This window comes from Papaver somniferum, chromosome 6, assembly GCF_003573695.1.
Source record: "Papaver somniferum cultivar HN1 chromosome 6, ASM357369v1, whole genome shotgun sequence".
In the NCBI taxonomy this organism is placed as follows: Eukaryota; Viridiplantae; Streptophyta; class Magnoliopsida; order Ranunculales; family Papaveraceae; genus Papaver; species Papaver somniferum.
This window is the reverse complement of record NC_039363.1, coordinates 2,666,289-2,684,464: the sequence shown is the minus strand read 5'-3', so window position 1 is coordinate 2,684,464 and position 18,176 is coordinate 2,666,289. Positions and strand designations below refer to the sequence as shown.

The 18,176-nt window shown below is 36.3% G+C and overlaps 3 protein-coding genes across 3 annotated transcripts; 1 reads left to right on the top strand and 2 right to left on the bottom strand.

Annotated features, from left to right (window-relative positions):
- Nucleotides 1–3,248: 3,248 nt before the first annotated feature.
- On the bottom strand, nt 3,249–4,112 carry LOC113290315 (pathogenesis-related protein PR-4-like). The gene is made up of 2 exons (XM_026539927.1): nt 3,693–4,112; nt 3,249–3,550 (listed from the first exon to the last, which is right to left on the bottom strand). Exons 1-2 carry the CDS (start codon nt 4,110–4,112, stop codon nt 3,362–3,364), a joined length of 609 nt encoding a protein of 202 aa, XP_026395712.1. The 3' UTR covers nt 3,249–3,361.
- A 3,325-nt stretch (nt 4,113–7,437) lies between these two features.
- On the top strand, nt 7,438–8,034 carry LOC113290314 (transcription factor SPT20 homolog). Its single transcript, XM_026539926.1, has one exon. It carries the CDS (start codon nt 7,438–7,440, stop codon nt 8,032–8,034), a length of 597 nt encoding a protein of 198 aa, XP_026395711.1.
- Nucleotides 8,035–11,552: 3,518 nt separating this feature from the next.
- LOC113290313 (daple-like protein) lies at nt 11,553–13,242 on the bottom strand. Its single transcript, XM_026539925.1, has 4 exons — nt 12,968–13,242; nt 12,674–12,881; nt 11,649–11,980; nt 11,553–11,564 (listed from the first exon to the last, which is right to left on the bottom strand). Exons 1-4 carry the CDS (start codon nt 13,067–13,069, stop codon nt 11,553–11,555), a joined length of 654 nt encoding a protein of 217 aa, XP_026395710.1. The 5' UTR covers nt 13,070–13,242.
- Between the last annotated feature and the right edge of the window lie 4,934 nt (nt 13,243–18,176).

Here is an 18,176-nt window from a genome sequence, read left to right as displayed (position 1 = left end):
GCTGCTGCTGCTGAAGAACAACCGTTGCGAATAAGAACAAAGTCGCGAATTCGCAACAAGCCGAAGAACAAATGTTGCGGTTTAGTATTAGCGTCTCAGTTCTGTAAAAGTTCTATTATTCTTTCTGTAACAGACGATTTGTAGCATTATTTCGGCGTTGCAATTCAGCTGCTTGATTATTTTTCTCTTGTTTTTCACCCTTTTGAGCTATGAACAATTTTTTTGAGCAAGTGAATGACATGAGGAGCTAAACCCCAACACTGAGATGACGGAGGAAGCCCTTTTTCACGCATGTGGTAATTCTAATTATTCTTTTATGACTATTTGCATTGATTTATGATTTTTATTGAATGGGTGTGATTTCGTTTGATGGTGTATGCTTGGTCTATGTATTTTTGATACATCATGCTTTTGATTTACAGTCATTGCTTATCAAAAATCTACTTTTGGCAAAAAATAAGAGTCCATATTTTTAATACTTGATCTATAATTGATTGGAATTATTATTTGAATCACATGAATGGAATTTGGTGGAATCCTGAGTCTCAGTCTCTCTCGACATTGTGACAAACCTTTTGTGGATATATTTTCTTAATTTTACTTTTAAGTCTAGAACCCAATCTTATCAAGTCCGAGTTGAACGAACTTTACTTATCACAATCAAAACTACATCAATATGTCAGGCCATTTTTTCTTTAGTATACACATTTGAGAATGAATTGGAAGATGCTGCATCAGAGGCACAACAAGGTAATTAACATCAAAATTTGTTTTTTGGTGTGCATTTTACAAGTATTGCAGGGAAGCGTTTTGGCTTGCCGAACACTTTCTTTTCATTTGAGAGGACAAATACGTATACTAATAGTAGTTCTCTATAGGCAAACAACACGGATGGAGAATTTAATGAACCAAAGTTTTATTAACCTTTTCTAATCTTTGAATAACAGGGAGTAATTAGTGACTTACCAATTCCAAAGTATGAAAATTTAATGAAGATATTAATTTCAGTAGTTGTATACAAATGGACTACGAGGAATAATCTTCATCCTTGGACTTCTTCTTATTGCTTGAAGAGATCTTGGCATTACTACATAGGTGCATGAAACATCCAACGGCCTTGCAGATTACAAAATTACATAGTTCATAAAACGGCAAGTTTCGTTATTTATTAGTCACGAAATGTTAATGGCATTGCATTTGCTTATTAAAGGATGCTGGCTTTGTAATTTTTTTTCAGACTTTATACAACATGTGTTAATCCGCGAAATTATATACTCCCTCCCACCCATTTGTCTATTTTTTTCTGATTGATTTAGGGTGTCATAAATGAGATTTCTGTGGATGGGGTGTAGCTGTATTAACGTTTTCTGAAGCTCGGTAAATTCCAGTTACCCGCGTTGAATTAGCATTCCGGTATTAGACTAATTCTCCATCTCCACATTTTTCTCAAATTTGTTTTTCCTATATATTATATTTTCCTCATTTAATTTCATCCTTGATTCTCCCTTTACTACGCTGCTCACACAGTTCTGCATTTGTTAAAAATTGAAATATGTACGTGACTCTACTGATTAAAGACATAATCGAGAACCAGTTGAATCTGCCATCTCATATTTGGTATAATAAGGCTACCCAATCGGCTGCATTTAATCCAGTATGATATATGTTAGCCTAAATTGTGTATGTGCAACTGACAGGCAAACATTCACCATTTCTGGCCTGACATAAATGTTCACCAGTTCTTATTATCACTGCTGGATTGGCTAAAAGATGCTACGTTTCAGTTCCATGTTGTAATTTTGTTTCTGATTTCGGTAACTTGGTTGGCTAGAATATGACCAAGTATTTATGTTTATTTCAGGTCAAATAGTTCATTTCGGTTCCGTCTTGGGATTTTGTTTGTCAAGCTTACTTGGATTGGCTAGCATGTGGCCAAGTAGTGTACGAAGCAGCATTCAGTGAATGCACTACATGCTTAGGGCTCTCTCTGAATATAATGAAGTCATGTCTGAAAGAGGAATGACGACGCTATTAAGAACTACTCACTTGGAGACGGTAGTTGCATAAAAGTAGTTGATGATGGCAGTTGATACGTAAAAATTGGTTAATGTTGCACTGTCTGCACTTGGTGTTCGGGAATTTTCTTAGATCTGCTCTTTAATCCTATATATGTAATTTAGTATTTCATTTAATTTGTTACCGACTGTTGATATTAGAAATGGGAATATGGTCTTAGGGTTAAATGGTAAAATGCTCCAAAATCGACCCCATACATTTGAAAATGTCCTGGACGTTAGGCAAAAAAATCAAAATGGCCATTCCGTTAGTTTTCCCTATAATAGTCAAAATATGGCATTTTCACTACCTTTGACTAGTCAACTGTTCTGTGAATTTTCATTTTTGTCCTTCGACAAAAATAACACCCGATACGTATGCTTATAAGCTAACACGTGGGTACTGCAAACAAACGACAGCTGTGCAATCTAACCTGACACGTGGATAACGACTAACACCTGTACCACGTGTTATGAAGTTAGTGACACGTGTCGGAATATGTAGCCGCTGATTTGAAATGATATCACACGTGTCGCGATCCTAGCTAATAAGGCACAGTGGTCATCTTTTTAAAAGAAACCCAAATTTCGGTAAATGTAACCCCTACATCTCATGCCGTCCATTTTTTGGGTTTCCACGTGTCGCAATCTCACTACTTGAGTCAAAGCAGTCACGTGAATGTCTTCTACCTTGATAGAAGGGTATAAATGCCATTTTTTTTCCACGTGCGGGCCACATGCTTATGCATTTGACCACTTAACTCTCTGAAATAGAGTACATAACATAATGGGACATTTTGATTTCATTTTGGGGCATTTAGATTTTTTACCTAACGTCCGGGGCATTTTCAAACCTATGGGATCGATTTTGGAATATGGATTTACATGGATGTTTCCATATATGCGACATTTGTAGGGTATTTTTTATTATAAAAATTATGTATATATATGTGAAGTTACAAAAAAAAAAAAAAAAAAAAAAAAAAAAAAAAAGATTTTTAATCACTTGGTCGAACCATTTCACAAATACTTAAAAGATACGTTGGGATAATACATGGCAGCCGTTTGCGCCTTATGTAGTACAATGTGTATTCCTATAAATCTTTCGTTGGTTCTTTTTGGATGCTAGAGTGCTATTTTGGTTGCAGGGGACGGATCGATAAGAAATTTAGACTAGGTATTCCATTTATTTTTAGCCATATGATAAACACTCGATACATTACCAAAAGATAGTTCACATGCTTCAAAAATAAACACAAAGCAAATTCATGCCCGTGCCGTTACGGCACCGGTTAAGCCCTAGTTATTTATACAAGGTACATTAGTGAGTCACCGCAGTTGACAAATTGGTAGTCTACAAACATGTGGCCATCTCTATAACCTTTTCTATCGGTATCAATCTGGTTGAAAACACCCTCTTCCAAATCCAAACCTCCATTGCCGCACTGATCGACGATCCTCACGGTTGTTTGAGCACCTGTACCTCTGTTTGTTACCTGCATAAAATATCAATGAGATGGGACACCCTGATTAGAACCAAAGAAATTACTGAAGTGATGAAAAATATAGATCCAACCACCTTATTAAGTATGTATAAACATAACTAAATTCGATGTAGTTTATGAAGTGTAAACTTACCCTCAAACACCTGCCACATGAGGCTTGACCACGAGGTCCAACAGGGCCACAGAAGGCCGTCCATCCGTACTTTTGTCTCCAAGCAAGTGGCTTGTCGCCATCCCAAGTGGAACAATACGCACTAACCTTATACAAATCCCATCCGTTTTGGGCAGGACTGTAGATATGGTATGTTGCACGAACATTAGTAGCCGTCTCACCGGCGCCCGGGACACTGGGACCTCTGCAGTTACTCTGGCAGCTATTGGATGGTAAACAGTACTCATCAGTATCACCGCAGTAACCGTACTGACTACAGCATAAGTTGCCTTGACAAGTCCGACCACCAGCTTGACGCCCACATTGCTGGGAACTCACACCGGAAACCATAGCCGTAAGAAACAGTAGGAACGCGGTAATGGAGAGAGTTTTGGTTGCCATGGTCTTAATTTTTGGTTATGAATAAAATTGTGCAAGAGGCTTCGTAGTTATATTGAGAGAAAAGAGAGAGGGTGGCCCCATAGACTGAACAGTCCGGCAAATCAAATCTTAATGACCGTTTCAAAGTTTGAAACTAGGAATTTGATTTGGTCTATGAAATAAATGTCAAAAACTTGATTGCGCAATGGTTGATGACATTCGGTTGACTATCACTTAAAACTACTGTAATACTATGTGACGTGGGAAAAAACAAACGAAACATTCAATGTTCTAAAATTGCATGGTTTCACTTATTTGTAGCCACACTTTATCTATTTGTCACCCACAAATTGAACCAGACTGCGAGTTACTCAAGCATGACTTTGCTTGTTCATCATTTTTGGTACTACATACATTAGCATCTATATTCTCCTCTTCACATCCCTTATTTCTCTCGTCTTTTTATGGAAAAACAGCTACCTGACTACTGTCTTCTGCCTTTTCATCGGTGCTACGGAGATACACATATCTGTTGTCTCCTTCCCATTCTACCGTTATTGTATCAGCCATGTTGTTGAGTAGGTTGACAAGTTTGTTCGCGCCATAATCAGCCATGCACAAGGGCCGGCCAAATGTTTTGTTGTATTCTTCAGGAACACGACATAAGGGTAGGCAACCTCCGGAGAGCTCAAGTAACTTCACCAACTGACCTTTAAGACCAATTATGTCCCCAGATTGGATCCACGTTGCCAGGTCATCTTCGTTTGCAGGCATTACTTCATCGTTTTGGAAATCATTTCCTGCAACTTGGGATGCGCTGGGGGACATTAGAGTTTTAGGAGGCACAAGTCCATTTCCTGCAACTTGCCATAGTACCACCTATAGCATCAATATAATTATATTGAGAAAAAGATCCAGAAAAATAATTAGATTGACAGAACTTTAGATCGAGAGATGTTGAGACTGAGAGACAGTGAATCATAAAAGCAAATCCTATGGGTAGTGTCACTCTTTCATTTGAAGGAGTGAACTACCAATTTGCTCTAAATAGAAGCTGTTATGGATAGTTTTTACCCCACTTACACTCGCAACACGTTCATACACTCGTTCAGATGAACGAGTGATTGGTAGTCTACATTAGACGGGAGACTGTCTTCCGTTTGAAAAAAAAGCTATACGGGGGACTGTCCCCCGTATATTAAAAGAAAAAGGGTTGGACGGGAACAGTCCCCGTCTACAATGTTTTCCACTATTTTACGGGGACTGTCCCTCGTGAATGCTTGAAAATCATTTTCTCAAAACAAAATTTTCCCTCCAACCATTATTTTATTAATAAATTTTGAAAACAAATCTTAAACGGGAGATGATTACCCATGTAGTGTCCTCTTTCAATTTTGGCCATAGTAGCTTCACCCTTTCTATTGGACGGGTACTCTTTCATATGAAAGAGATAGTCTTGGATTGGGGACTACCCATAGGATTCGCTCTAAGGTAGAGGTGAGATCACATGATGGTATTTTAATCTTGGTCGAGAAGATCAAAAAAACAAGTAATTAAGTAAATAAAACCCTTTGTTTATTTTTGTTTAATTCGACTTTGCAGAAACGTTTGTTGTTGATTATAATTCAAGTCTGTGTACATGCATGCTGAAATTGATCCTTAGTACAGGACTACATCAACTTCAAATTACTAGCATGTGAATATGAATAGTCTTAAGTGGAAAATGATGATATTTGGGTGTAGTGCAAACAATTTACAAATTTTATGGTTTTCCGTTCTTGTTGTGCGTTGCTGTTTGTGAATTTGTCTAAATGACCCATCTGAAAGCAGGAATAATCAAACAAAAAAAAATCCACCATACACCCATATGAGGTAAGTTATTTAACTTAGAAGATGTAATGACTACAGTTGAAATACACACAATAGATATTAATTGACAAATCACCATTATCAACTTACATCGGACTTCAGATGCCATTAATATGTTACAATCATCTTCCAGCAGTGGTCATAGCATGCTTGAGTAAAAGTAAAAACGGGATAGAGCTTTCACAACTTCCTCATGGATCATCAACAACTTGCATTATGGCATATAGAGAAAGGAAACACCCAAGCCCTTGTTATCATAGGTTTGGCTATTATGCATTGAGGCCCCTTGCAGGTTCAGAATGCATCATTCACTTGCATTGTAATCATCTTCCATATCTAATAAGGCCGCTGAGATGGAATTACTTATCATCAAGGTAGCATATCCTTGTATGCATTGTACCAGTTGAGGATTTGGTCATACAGCCAAAAAATTACGTCATTCATAGAACTTTTTCGTCAACCATAATGTCATCATCCACATATTTCGATCCTCAAGTTTCCTTTCTTCTATGGATGTGTAATTGAAGAACTGTCACTTGTGGTATAGATTAGTTTTTGATCAAGTATTTTTGATATAGCTAGTCTAGCATGGCTGTGATCTTTCATATTCCCAAAAGAAAAACACTAACGATTTTGTTAAAAATATGAATAAACAGAACATGAATTAATGTTAAGAGAAATGATTCTTTTAATTTTTTTTCGATACAAATATTTCAATCACAATGTTAGGGGAAACATGCCTGACCAAAAACAATGAAATTTGGCAGAGATAATACTCACAAGTACATGCTTCAAAAAAAAAAAGAAAAAAAAAGACTATAGATGTAGGAGTGTAATATCGCACATAATAATGTGAATGCGAAATAGAAATGTTCCGTGCGAAGACTATCGCACACACCAAACTCAAGATGACGAATTAGATGATCTCAGCAAAGTCACGAATAAAGTGTGATGTTCTATGCGAAATATAATCTGTGCGAGAATGAGTGAATGTCTACGAGCGAATGTAACGCATAGTGATTCCGAAAATAGTGGATCTCTTAGCTGTCGTCCATTATAAAGAATCCTATATAAAAGGAGGAAGTCTCCATATGTAACAAGATCTTCTTAGTGAGTGTTAGACAAGAAATCAGGAGAGAGAAAGTAAATCTGAGAGCAATTAATAGTGTTGTAATATTCCCGCCATCTTGTAACCGACTTAAGATTTAATAAAAAAAAAAGAATTTAATGATGATGATTGATTAAAGATTTCTTAATAACATTGCGATGTGGTTATCAGGAAACTGGTAACTACATTTTGGCGCTAGAAACAACATTTAGGTGATAAATCCTAATCGATAAATCAAAGGATCTTGACGAAATTAGACTTAGAAATTCAAGACGGTGAGACTCAGACCTGTTGATGAACAAAGAATACCAGCAAGAAGGAGTAATAAAATTGCGGCACGGAGAAGAAATACAGATACAGAAGAACAAAATGGAACAAAATCAAGAAAATGAAGTTTCAATTGAACCTCAAAGAGAACAAGAACAAAATCAAGACCTTGATAGAGTGAGTATTCATACGTGGAGATCAAATTCAGCAGAGGAGGAAATACAAGGAATTGAGAATGTTGGGAGAAATGATGGAGATGATGAGAACATGACAATTATGGAATTTAGGCAAAGATTAATGGCAGAACGACAAAGACAGGAGGAAGAGCGCGAAAATTTGATACGTCAGAATGAAGGATTAAGAGAGGAGAATCTTAGATTGAGAGAACAGAGATCGGAAAGTAGAATGCAGTCAAGATTAAGATCAAGTGGGGAAACATCAACACAAAGCCGATTTAATAAAAGGAATGTTAGACGAAGAGATCGCATGGAAAATATTGAAGAAAATATACAAGAAGGACACAACTTACAAGACCAACGTGAGAGAATAAGTATAGCACATGATTTGGGAACTCACAGATATGTACATTCGCGTGAACTTCTTCATCGCACAAAAAATAACTTCGAAAGAGAAGGAGAGGATCCAAGGATGGGACAGATTGATATTGCATGGAAGAGAACTGTTGAGATAAAGAGATAGACAAATAAGAGAAGATATTGAAAAAAGAGAATTGGAGGAAACATTGCATCAAAATGATAACCGACAAAGACAGCGCGATAACTATCGTATAGATGATATGAATCAGGGTAGGATTATACCACAAGAAATAAGAAGGACAAGACATTGATATGATCGCACAGTCGAAAAGGAAAATTTTGATAATGCACAGATTAATCATGCGAACTTTGATAGGCGTAGGAGAAGAAGGGAAGAAGATGAAGAAGATGAAATGCAAGACGCAATCCGTCAGAATAATCATGCGAATAGGTTGAGTCCAGCCAGATTAGATAGGTCTATGCGAGGTGAGCAAGAACAATCTTCGAATGCAGAACTTCTTAAACAAATGGCGGAATTGAAGGAGAAGCTTTGAAATGGACTTATTGCAGTGGGAAAAGAATGATGCAGTGATGTGTAAATATTTTGCTGCTAGTTTGGCAGGAGAAGCTTTGAAATGGTTTGAAGGATTACCAGTAGAGACCATTGATTCATTTCATCAACTGCAAAGCACCTTCTTAGGACAATATATAAGCAATAATATGGCAAGACCGGGTATTGAAACATTATTTGGACTTGGCAGAAGGGTCAATGAAAGTTTACGACATCTGACAACGCGTTGGAGAACAATGTGTAACGAAATGGCTAGACGCGTAGATGAACGATACTTGATTTTGGCATTTATTAATGCTCTTTTCCCTACAGATTTATTGTACACACAAATATTCAAAATAAAGGATAAAATTACAATGACGGAGTTGCATGAATTTCAAGAAGAATACATAGCACTTGAAGAAAAGCAAAGGAATATGGAATCTTATCCAATTGCGGCAACAGATGCAAAAGGGGAAAATTCCAGTTTACTACCAAGAATGAGAAATTTGACTGCGAATGTTTCGCAAGGAAATCATGGACGAAACAATGCAGAAATGGAAAAGAAGCAAGTAGCAATTGGAAGTGCAGATCAAGCAGAATTTGAAAAAGAACGTAGAGAGAAGCAATACTATAACAACCGAAAATGAGAAGGTAGTGATAAAGTTCAAAGAACGAAAAATCTATATGGAGGATCAGGAGGACAACAACCAAATCATAATAAGAGAACTGGAAGAATAGTTTGGGAACAGATAAACTTACCAAAGCTGAATACTACGATAGATAAAGTATGGGAAGTTGTCGTTCTGATAGAAGAAATCAACGAGCCGCACAATGTGGGAGAAGAACCATTTCCAGGAAGAAGAAGTAATTAATTTTGCGTTCATCATCACTTTCATGTTCACACAACAAGCAATTGCATAAATGTAAGAAAAATCATATTGCGAATGATTGAAGAAGGAAAGTTAGATCATTTCTTAGCACAACAAAAGAATTTACCACCCCCGCCAGAAGGTAAAAGGCATGAAAAGGAAACGGAAAATACTGTACATATAATTCAAGTATGTGCGAACGCGAAGAATTTATACTGTAATTCAATTATACATTCCTTCAAGAACATACATGATTTCCATGATAATATTTTAAGTCGGGTGTATGCGAGGGATGTTGATGGAAGAGAAATTCTAAATCTTACCAAAGTTTCACAATTAAAGGACTGGAAAAAACAAGTAATATCATTTAGTGCAGAAGAAATCCCAGGTGGAGCAGAATCGCATGAATATCCACTAGTTGTGAAACTAGGGATCAACCCAAAGCCACAAGTGAAAGATGATGAAGAGGATGAAGCGAACACTTTAGCGGTATATAGAATACTTATAGATATGGGAAGTTCTGTTGACATTCTATTCTATTTTACATACAAAATTATGGGTGGAAGAGATGATGAGTTGATTTCTTCAACGTATAAGATCTATGGCTTTAACGGAACTGCGAACAAGCCGAAGGGAGAAATGACAATGTGAATTCTTATTCAAAACTTACCAACAGATTTCGTATTATGTGTCGTGGATGTTGAATCCCCCTATAATGCTTTAATCGGGAGAGACCTTGGTTACATAGTATTTTGGGCGTAGCTTCGAAATTTCACCAATGCATTAAATTTCCTTTACTACAAGGTATTGGAATAATAAGAGGAGATACGGTTGAAGGTAGAAACTGTCAGGCTATTGACGTTCATAGATGCGAGAAAGAGATGGAAAACGAACACATTGGAAGAAGAATATTGCAGACGGTCAAAGAGCTGAAAGATTAATGGTGGATGAGGTATACAAGGGGCGTGCGAGATAAAATTTTCAGAAGCATTCGTAAGAATAAGGAAATAAAAAAAATATATCAACTAAGTAAAGGAACAACATGGAAGAAATTATTCATAAGAGCCTGTGAAGATCATCACACAAGAAAAAAAAATGAAGAACGAAGTAATACTATCCAAGATATCAAATTTGGATCAATATATAAGTTTGAAAATGTAACTCATGAGAAAGAAAATCTATAAATCAGAGTAAGAACTTAATAAAAGGAAACAAAAATGATATTTGAATCCGAGTAAGACCTTAATAAAAGGAAACATAAATGATATTTGAATCCGAGTAAGACCTTAATAAAAGGCAACAGAAATGATATTTAAATAAGAGTAAGACCTTAACAAAAGGCACCAGAGATGATATTTATTATCAGATTGGCTAAGAATCTAAATGTGATGTGACAAGGGAAAAATAGTAAGACCTGTCGCACATCATAGTTGGAGAAACCTAGAAATGCATGACTCAAGGGGAAGCAACATTGACCCTGGAACTTGAGTCATGGAGAATTTGGGGTGAGAAAAAACGATGATGCCCATCCGGGAGAGGTGCCTTAAATTTTCGTTCTAAGTGAAAAAAGTTAGATTGAGAGACTAAGGTGAGAAATTCTCTCCTAAGGAGTGCACAAACTCGATCAGGGCGTCGAGGTACACAGTTGAGTCAAGAGTGCGGGGGGGTTGGATCTTCTTTACCACTCTTGAAAAATCCTGACTATGATGCACTCGGTACGAAGATACCCCACTTAGGGTGAGATCTCGCATACATAAAACCTTATCGGTAATGGAATATGAGGTTGCGAAAACAACTGGTTGTTGAAAGGCCGGATGGGAAGAACCATAATCTTAACCAGATAGAGGTAAGCTTCCTTGAAGGGGAAAACAGGGGAAGATAAGGAAGACACCCTCCATTAGGGAGTTGAATTGTGTCAAAAGACGTAAATGTCATAAGAATTTTTACTCACGGGAGTTTTAAGACTTATCATATTTATGCGAAAGAACCTGACGAGGAAATAATACGAGAAATAGATAAGATGAGATCAACGGGTCGATACATTAAGGTGTAAAGACCGCCTGCGATCTCATCACATACAAATAAGGCAAAATAAGACCTCTACATAAGAAGGAAGAATAAGACCTTAAAGAAAATTGAAAAACTAATGATTTATTTGCAGGAGATCCAAAAAGATTATGAAATCATATTCAACCTATCAAAATGTGTCAATTACCAGAGGCAAGAAAGAATGGGAACGCAAAAGAAATGTTACTTGGCTCATTTGATAGCCTGATAACATATGTGAAAAAGATTGGCATCTTAAACATGACCGCGCATAAAGAAAATTTCATTGCAAAAAGTGAAAATAATTACAAGAAGATTACAATAACGATGTGGTTTCTTCATCTCGCTCAACCTCAGATTCGCTAATTTTTTCCTCAGAATCTTCATCTTCTCCTTCACTATCCAAGATATGGGAATTTCTGGAAACTTATACTTGGAAAGAGGGATATTATTCTCAAGGCAAACCTTCTTAACAGCAGCCTCACGAGCACGATTAGCATAATTACTGTTATTTTGAACCATAGTAACGAAATTCTTCTTCACTTGGCTATATTTGGAGTTACGGGAAGACAATTTTTCTTGTTTAGAATCCAAGTGAGCCTTAAAATCTTCAATTTGGTTAAGATAATCCTTCTCTTTCTCTGCGAAGTTTGAACAAGTAAGTTAAAATACAAGAAGATGTTATTCCAAAAGAAGAAATAAGAATTAAAAGAGCAATGTATGACCTTCATAGTTGGAAACAATGTCCTTAATCATTAAAGAATGTTCGGCGTCAAGACTAACATTTACAACTAGTTCATTTCTAGCATTATCCAAAACTCTAGAAACCCAACTAAATTCAGCTTCGCTTTCTATGAAAAGTTGAGAGCGAATTAAGTTTCTTTCTTTCGCAAGTGCATTCTTATCGTTTAAGACTAAATCACGCTCTTTTTGAACCTCAATAACGGATTGTTGGAATTTTTCTAGTGCTTTCGCACCCTTAAGAACTATGTCATATTTTTCAGAGATAAGTTTATTCTTCTTCGCTTTTAAAAGCTGAAATGCCTTTTGACTTTCATAAAGGCGTTGTTTAATGTTATTAAACGAACTTAATGTGAACCTATGATTTCTTCTAAGAGTACTATATCTTGATTTTAAGTCTTCCAAGCTCAGATATTCCAATCCTTGATCAGGGTAATTATTTAAAGAAGAATTAAGATGTTCAAGGAGGATTTCATCAGCAGGGAGATCGGCAGCTTCATCATAAAGATTGTAAAGGTCTGCGAATATAATAAAATAAGAAATACGAATTATCGCATACAAATATAAGAATAATGAGGATAAGGAATACATACCAATAATTTCATTATTCCTTTCACGAGATTTGCGAACCAATTCTTGATTAATAGAGTTTTCATCTTTAAGCCTGGAATTCTCATCCTTAAGTGTGGAATTATCATCTTTAAGTTGAGAGTTTTCATCCTTAAGTTTGGCATTCTCTCGATCAAGCTTAGAGATTTTCCTCTGGTAATCGAAGGAGATTACATAAGCCAAACGAGCGTCCTGCGAAGAAGAAAGAAGATATTATTGTTAGAAGTACAATAAAACTAAAAAGAAAAGACATAAAAAAAGGGAGTTGAAGATATTACCAAAGAGCCAAGAGTAAATTGGAGATTTGGACTTATCGCAGAGTTAGCCCAACGAAGAGATGGAGCATCTAAAATAGGGGCATCACATATCTTGAAAACCATTTTGAAAGCACGATTAAGGTTGTCATTGCTAACAGTAGTCAAAAGATCCCCAGAAAAAAGATCGGACAAATCCTTTAAGTTAGAATCAATTTATGAATCCTTAGAAGCAGAAATGTACTCTTCATCAGACTCGGAACTTGAAGAAGAATCATATCTTTTACGCTTTTTTGAGGGTTCATCTATCGCGGAAGTCTTCTTTGACGAGATTTTGGATGTCAGTTTCTTACCTTTACCCGAAACTGTAGCACCCAGGGATTTCACCTACGCGAATAATACAGATAAGAAACAGGGGAAACAATATTGTTAAAATGGAAAGAGTGGAAATAATGTTTCTTACTTTCTTACTCTGCGAAGAAGATGCCTGGTGCAAAATATTTCTCTTCTTAATAACCCGAAAAGAAAGAATTAAACAAGTCATAAATGAATTATCATCCAAGAAAATCTATGCGAAACATAAATGTAAGCGTGCGAAATTATCGTACCACTATTTTCATCTCATCTTCAGACAATGAGAGTTTCCAAGATGGTCCATTTCCAGAGATGTAAGGACCTCCTAAAATAATAGGAAAATTAAGCCAACTTGTATCATGAGACCTGCGAGCACTATTATTGGATTTATCATTCCATTCAACATCTCGCATAATTTTGTCATCTTAAGCAACACCATCTGTTCTTCTCAATCGAACAACCCATTTTGAATTGACGCTTTTTATAATCGCAACGTAAGAATTCTTGAAGAAATTATCAAGAGTGTACTCACTAGAATAAATGACTTTATCACGGTACAGTTCGTTTCACACATCATAAGATAAGAGGTCCCTAATCCAGATACGCGACGAGAATATTCTAATACTATTTTAATCGCATCACTACTCAATTGAAAAACTCCCCGTGTGAATCTATTATTAGCAAGAATTTCATAAAAAAGAGGAATTTCTGGATTAAACAAAGGAATTGGAAGAATTTGCAGTTGACCCAGTGCAACAATAATCTTTTGATTATTTCATTGTTCAGAATTAATCAGATCTAGATTGAGCTTGGATGAGTAAGAAGATGATGAAGGCAGAGAAATTGAGTAACCCCTCAGTTGAAGTTCATCCTTTAGTCTGTTGAATTCCGCTTCCATCTTTTTATCAATAGGAGCCATTGAAGAATGGGAATGAAGATGATTGAGATAAAATCGATTGATTGATTAATGAACATTAAGATCAGTAGCAGAGAAGATGAAAATAAAAAGTAAAAAGAGGAAAAGAATAAGAAAAAACAAATACAAAGGAAAAAAAATTTAGTCCCGTTTTTCAAGATTTGATTTCATTAATGCGAAGAATAAATGGATAAGAATAAGCAGTTAAAAAAAAGACGTGTCAGATAATAGGTGGTTAAGAATATACGTGTAATTAAAGAAAACGGGAATTCTGGAGAAGTTTCGGCAAGATGGAATACGAAGAGATGGGCTTGTGCGATATTAAAAGATAAGAGCTTTCTCATATCGCTCACTCAGTAGAATAAGCGAAATGAGAAGAGGAAAAATGCAGGAGTGTAATATCGCACATAATAATGTGAATGCGAAATAGAAATGTTTCGTGTGAAGACTATCGCACACATCAAACTCAAGATGACGAATTAGATGATCTCAGCAAAGTCACGAGTAAAGTATGATGTTCTATGTGAAGTATAATCTGTGCGAGAGTGAGTGAATGTATATGAGCGAATGTAACGCATAGTGATTCCGAAAATAGTGGATGTCTTAGCTGTCATCCATTATAAAGAATCTTATATAAAAGGAAGAAGTCTCCATATATAACAAGATCTTCTTAGTGAGTGTTAGACAAGAAATCAGGAGAGAGAAAGTAAACGTGGAAGCAATTAATAGTGCCATCTTATAACCGCCTTAAGATTTAATAACAAAATAAGAATTTAATGATGATGATTGATTAAAGATTTCTTAATAACATTGGGATGTGGTTATCAGGAAACTGGTAACTACGATAGAAACTGCAATTCAGTCGCAAATCCAACATAAAATATAATACTTCTAAAACTCCACAAAAGCCTAGTACACAAACTTTTCCGGAAGTCTCTAAATTGTCAAGAATTTCCGGCAAAGACGATCCACATGTTTTGATAGCTGATTCTAATACCACGGATTCGCACACTCGCGATGGAAGTACTGTTTACCATTCCTCACCGAACCACCGGCTTCTTCACACGCTGGGCAATAGCCACAATAACCCGGCAGAGCATTTCTACTCTTACCACAGCAGGGAATGTACCTGCACATCTTATCGCGGATTGTACGGGCTGCCTTTATTATTTTAAGTGTGATGAAGAAGAGAGAAATTTTCATTAGTGAAAAGATAAACTGAATGATATTTAGTTTGTTGCCCGCGATCTCTTTAAATCACCGATTATTAAGTCAAATTGTGTTAATTAATTGATTTTATCTTGACTTGCTCGGTTAGGGGTGCGAAACGATAGAGGGCACATCAGCGGCCACCCCCCGCGCTTCTGTAATTAACAATTACCTTTTCATTGATCAAGTGGGATCTGACTTTATATCATTTATAATTCCCACTCCTGCAGTTTGATGAAAAGGAAAAATCCTAACTCACCATTGCTGTGAGTTTTGAGTTCCATTTTAGGAACCTAAAAAAAATAAATACATATATACGTTCTTCAGTATTTTTTTTCATTCCCAAATACATGCATTAATTATTTTTGTGGGCAAGATAGAAACTACAACAAAGTCCCAAATTGAACATAAAAGGCAATGCTATTTCCACACATAAAATACCACAAAAGCCTATGCAATTATAAGTAAACCATTTTTCTTTGCTCGATCAATAAGTAAACCATTTTTCTAACTGACAGAGTAATTCAAGTATGAATACTGATGTAGTTAGGTGATCTTCCGGCAAAGAGGACAGGCATGTTGCACTAGATGATTCTAAGTTCTAACTAACCCCATGGATTCATGAACTCAACATGGAAGTATTGCCGACAACGCTTCTCCATATCAGTCGTTTCAGATTCTTGTTGACAAACTGCACAAGTAGACCAATAATTTCCTTTGCTGACGGGTTGTTGGACCAACGTCGTCCCTGTTAGCTGTGGCCGAACTTTATTATTACATGCAAAGAACCTGCGCAGCTTGTCACGGATAATACTGGTTTTTTTCTTGCATTTCTGAATGTAAATTTGATGAATAAGAAAGAAAATTCCTTAGAAAATAAAACTGATAGACGATTACAAACCTTACAGGGCTTGCTAATGTTGCCTAGTCTCCTTAAGTATTAGATTACAAAGCTTATAGTGCTTGCTAATGTTGCTAACTCATTATCAAGGAATGAGCTGAGGATTTAATACTTTCGTACAGTTTATTCAAAAATCCTGCCAAACGGCCAGCTTTTATGCTTCTTCTATACTGCTATCATGTGACGATTTGTGGATTTTAAATTGCACCTCCATCCCGGTAAATCATCTAACTTCGAAGGTTTCCGGAATCAACTCAACGTCTCTTATGGTGCTGATTTTGTTTTCATTAGAGATGTATATTCCTGCACAAACATCTGTCGATGGCATAATTATAATATAATATAAGAAAATAAAAAACAATGAGTAAACGAAAGTAACAAGTTTATCATTATAATATTTCTCAGGATAACCACGATACAATTAAAATTAAATATGTAGTTATACACCTTAATGTAACGATCCTACATAAAACTGTGTGAAGTAGAAATTAAATACGTAAAACTGTGCGAAGTTGAAATTAAACTGTGCTTGAGATTTTGGGGTTGCTGGAGACAGGTTAAGCGAAGTCTTGGTTCCGCTGGGAGAAAAAGTTTTTCATCGACTTGTATGAATGGACCCTTGTATGATGGTGTTACATGCCTCCAACTAGAGAGTTAAGAAACTCCGCATCTCACGCTAGACTCTTCCTTAGCCATTTTTATCAGCCGAAAAATTCACTTCCATAAAAATATGGCCACACAAACAAAAAAGAATCACAATATCACTGCTCACCAGCAAAAAAGAAAATATTACTGCAGCTAGATGTACTTTTATTATGTGTGAATGAGATAGAAACTAAGAAAATTAATGCAGCTAGATGTACTTTTATTATGTGTGAATGAGATAGAAACTACAATTCAGTCCCATATCCGACATTAACAATGCCATTGCAGCATCGCCTTCCTAGATATTAATCAACAAAAATCTACACAAACCATTACATATAACCGTTCTACCAACAGAGATAGGTATCACCGGTAGATAGATGCAGTGAATGATGTATAGACTCTAGATACTTCCGGTTAAGAAGACAGACGTGTTACTCACTTACTCTAGCCGCTGATTCTAACGTCTATGCAAATCCATGCAGTCAAGATGGAAGTATTGTCTCTTATACATCTCCATCTCAGTTTTTTCAGAACTTTGTTGACATATTGCACAAATGCCCAATTCTTTCGTTTGCTGATGGATGGTTGAAGCGTGTTTGTAATCTGCAGTTTCGCCGCACTTTTACAGAAGCCTTTAGCGAAGAACCTGTGGATCTTATCACGGGTAATACGGGTTGTTTTTTTGGTTTTTCGAATGATGATAACGGGAATGGATAATAGAGAAATCTTCATTTGCTAGAAACCGATATTGATTTTTGCTCAGTACCTCTCCTTAAATCAACAATCATCAACTCACCAGCTCACAATTTAATGAACCTTTTTGTTTAGTTTCATTGATAATGTATTCCTTACTGGTTAGGAGTGTCCATGCACGATTAGATACGGATATCTTCTGGCGTTTCAGAAAATAAAAGAAACCGCGCATTAAGTTCATTATTAAGTTGTCATGATCGCACGACCCACATTTTTATATATCCTCCTCCTGTCTCGTTGAGATGATTTGTTTTTCCCTGGCGCATCAATCATTATGGTGCTGTCATTAGTTTACGCGTCAATTTCCATGGGAAGCCTTCTTCAAACTGGTATTGACTTTTAGACAAGTAGGTTCTTGGGTACATCACATGCTATTCTTTGAAATAATACGGACACAAAAGAAACAAGGTTGCTATAATTAAGGGTTATGAAATTCCGGGGATGCCTAGAGG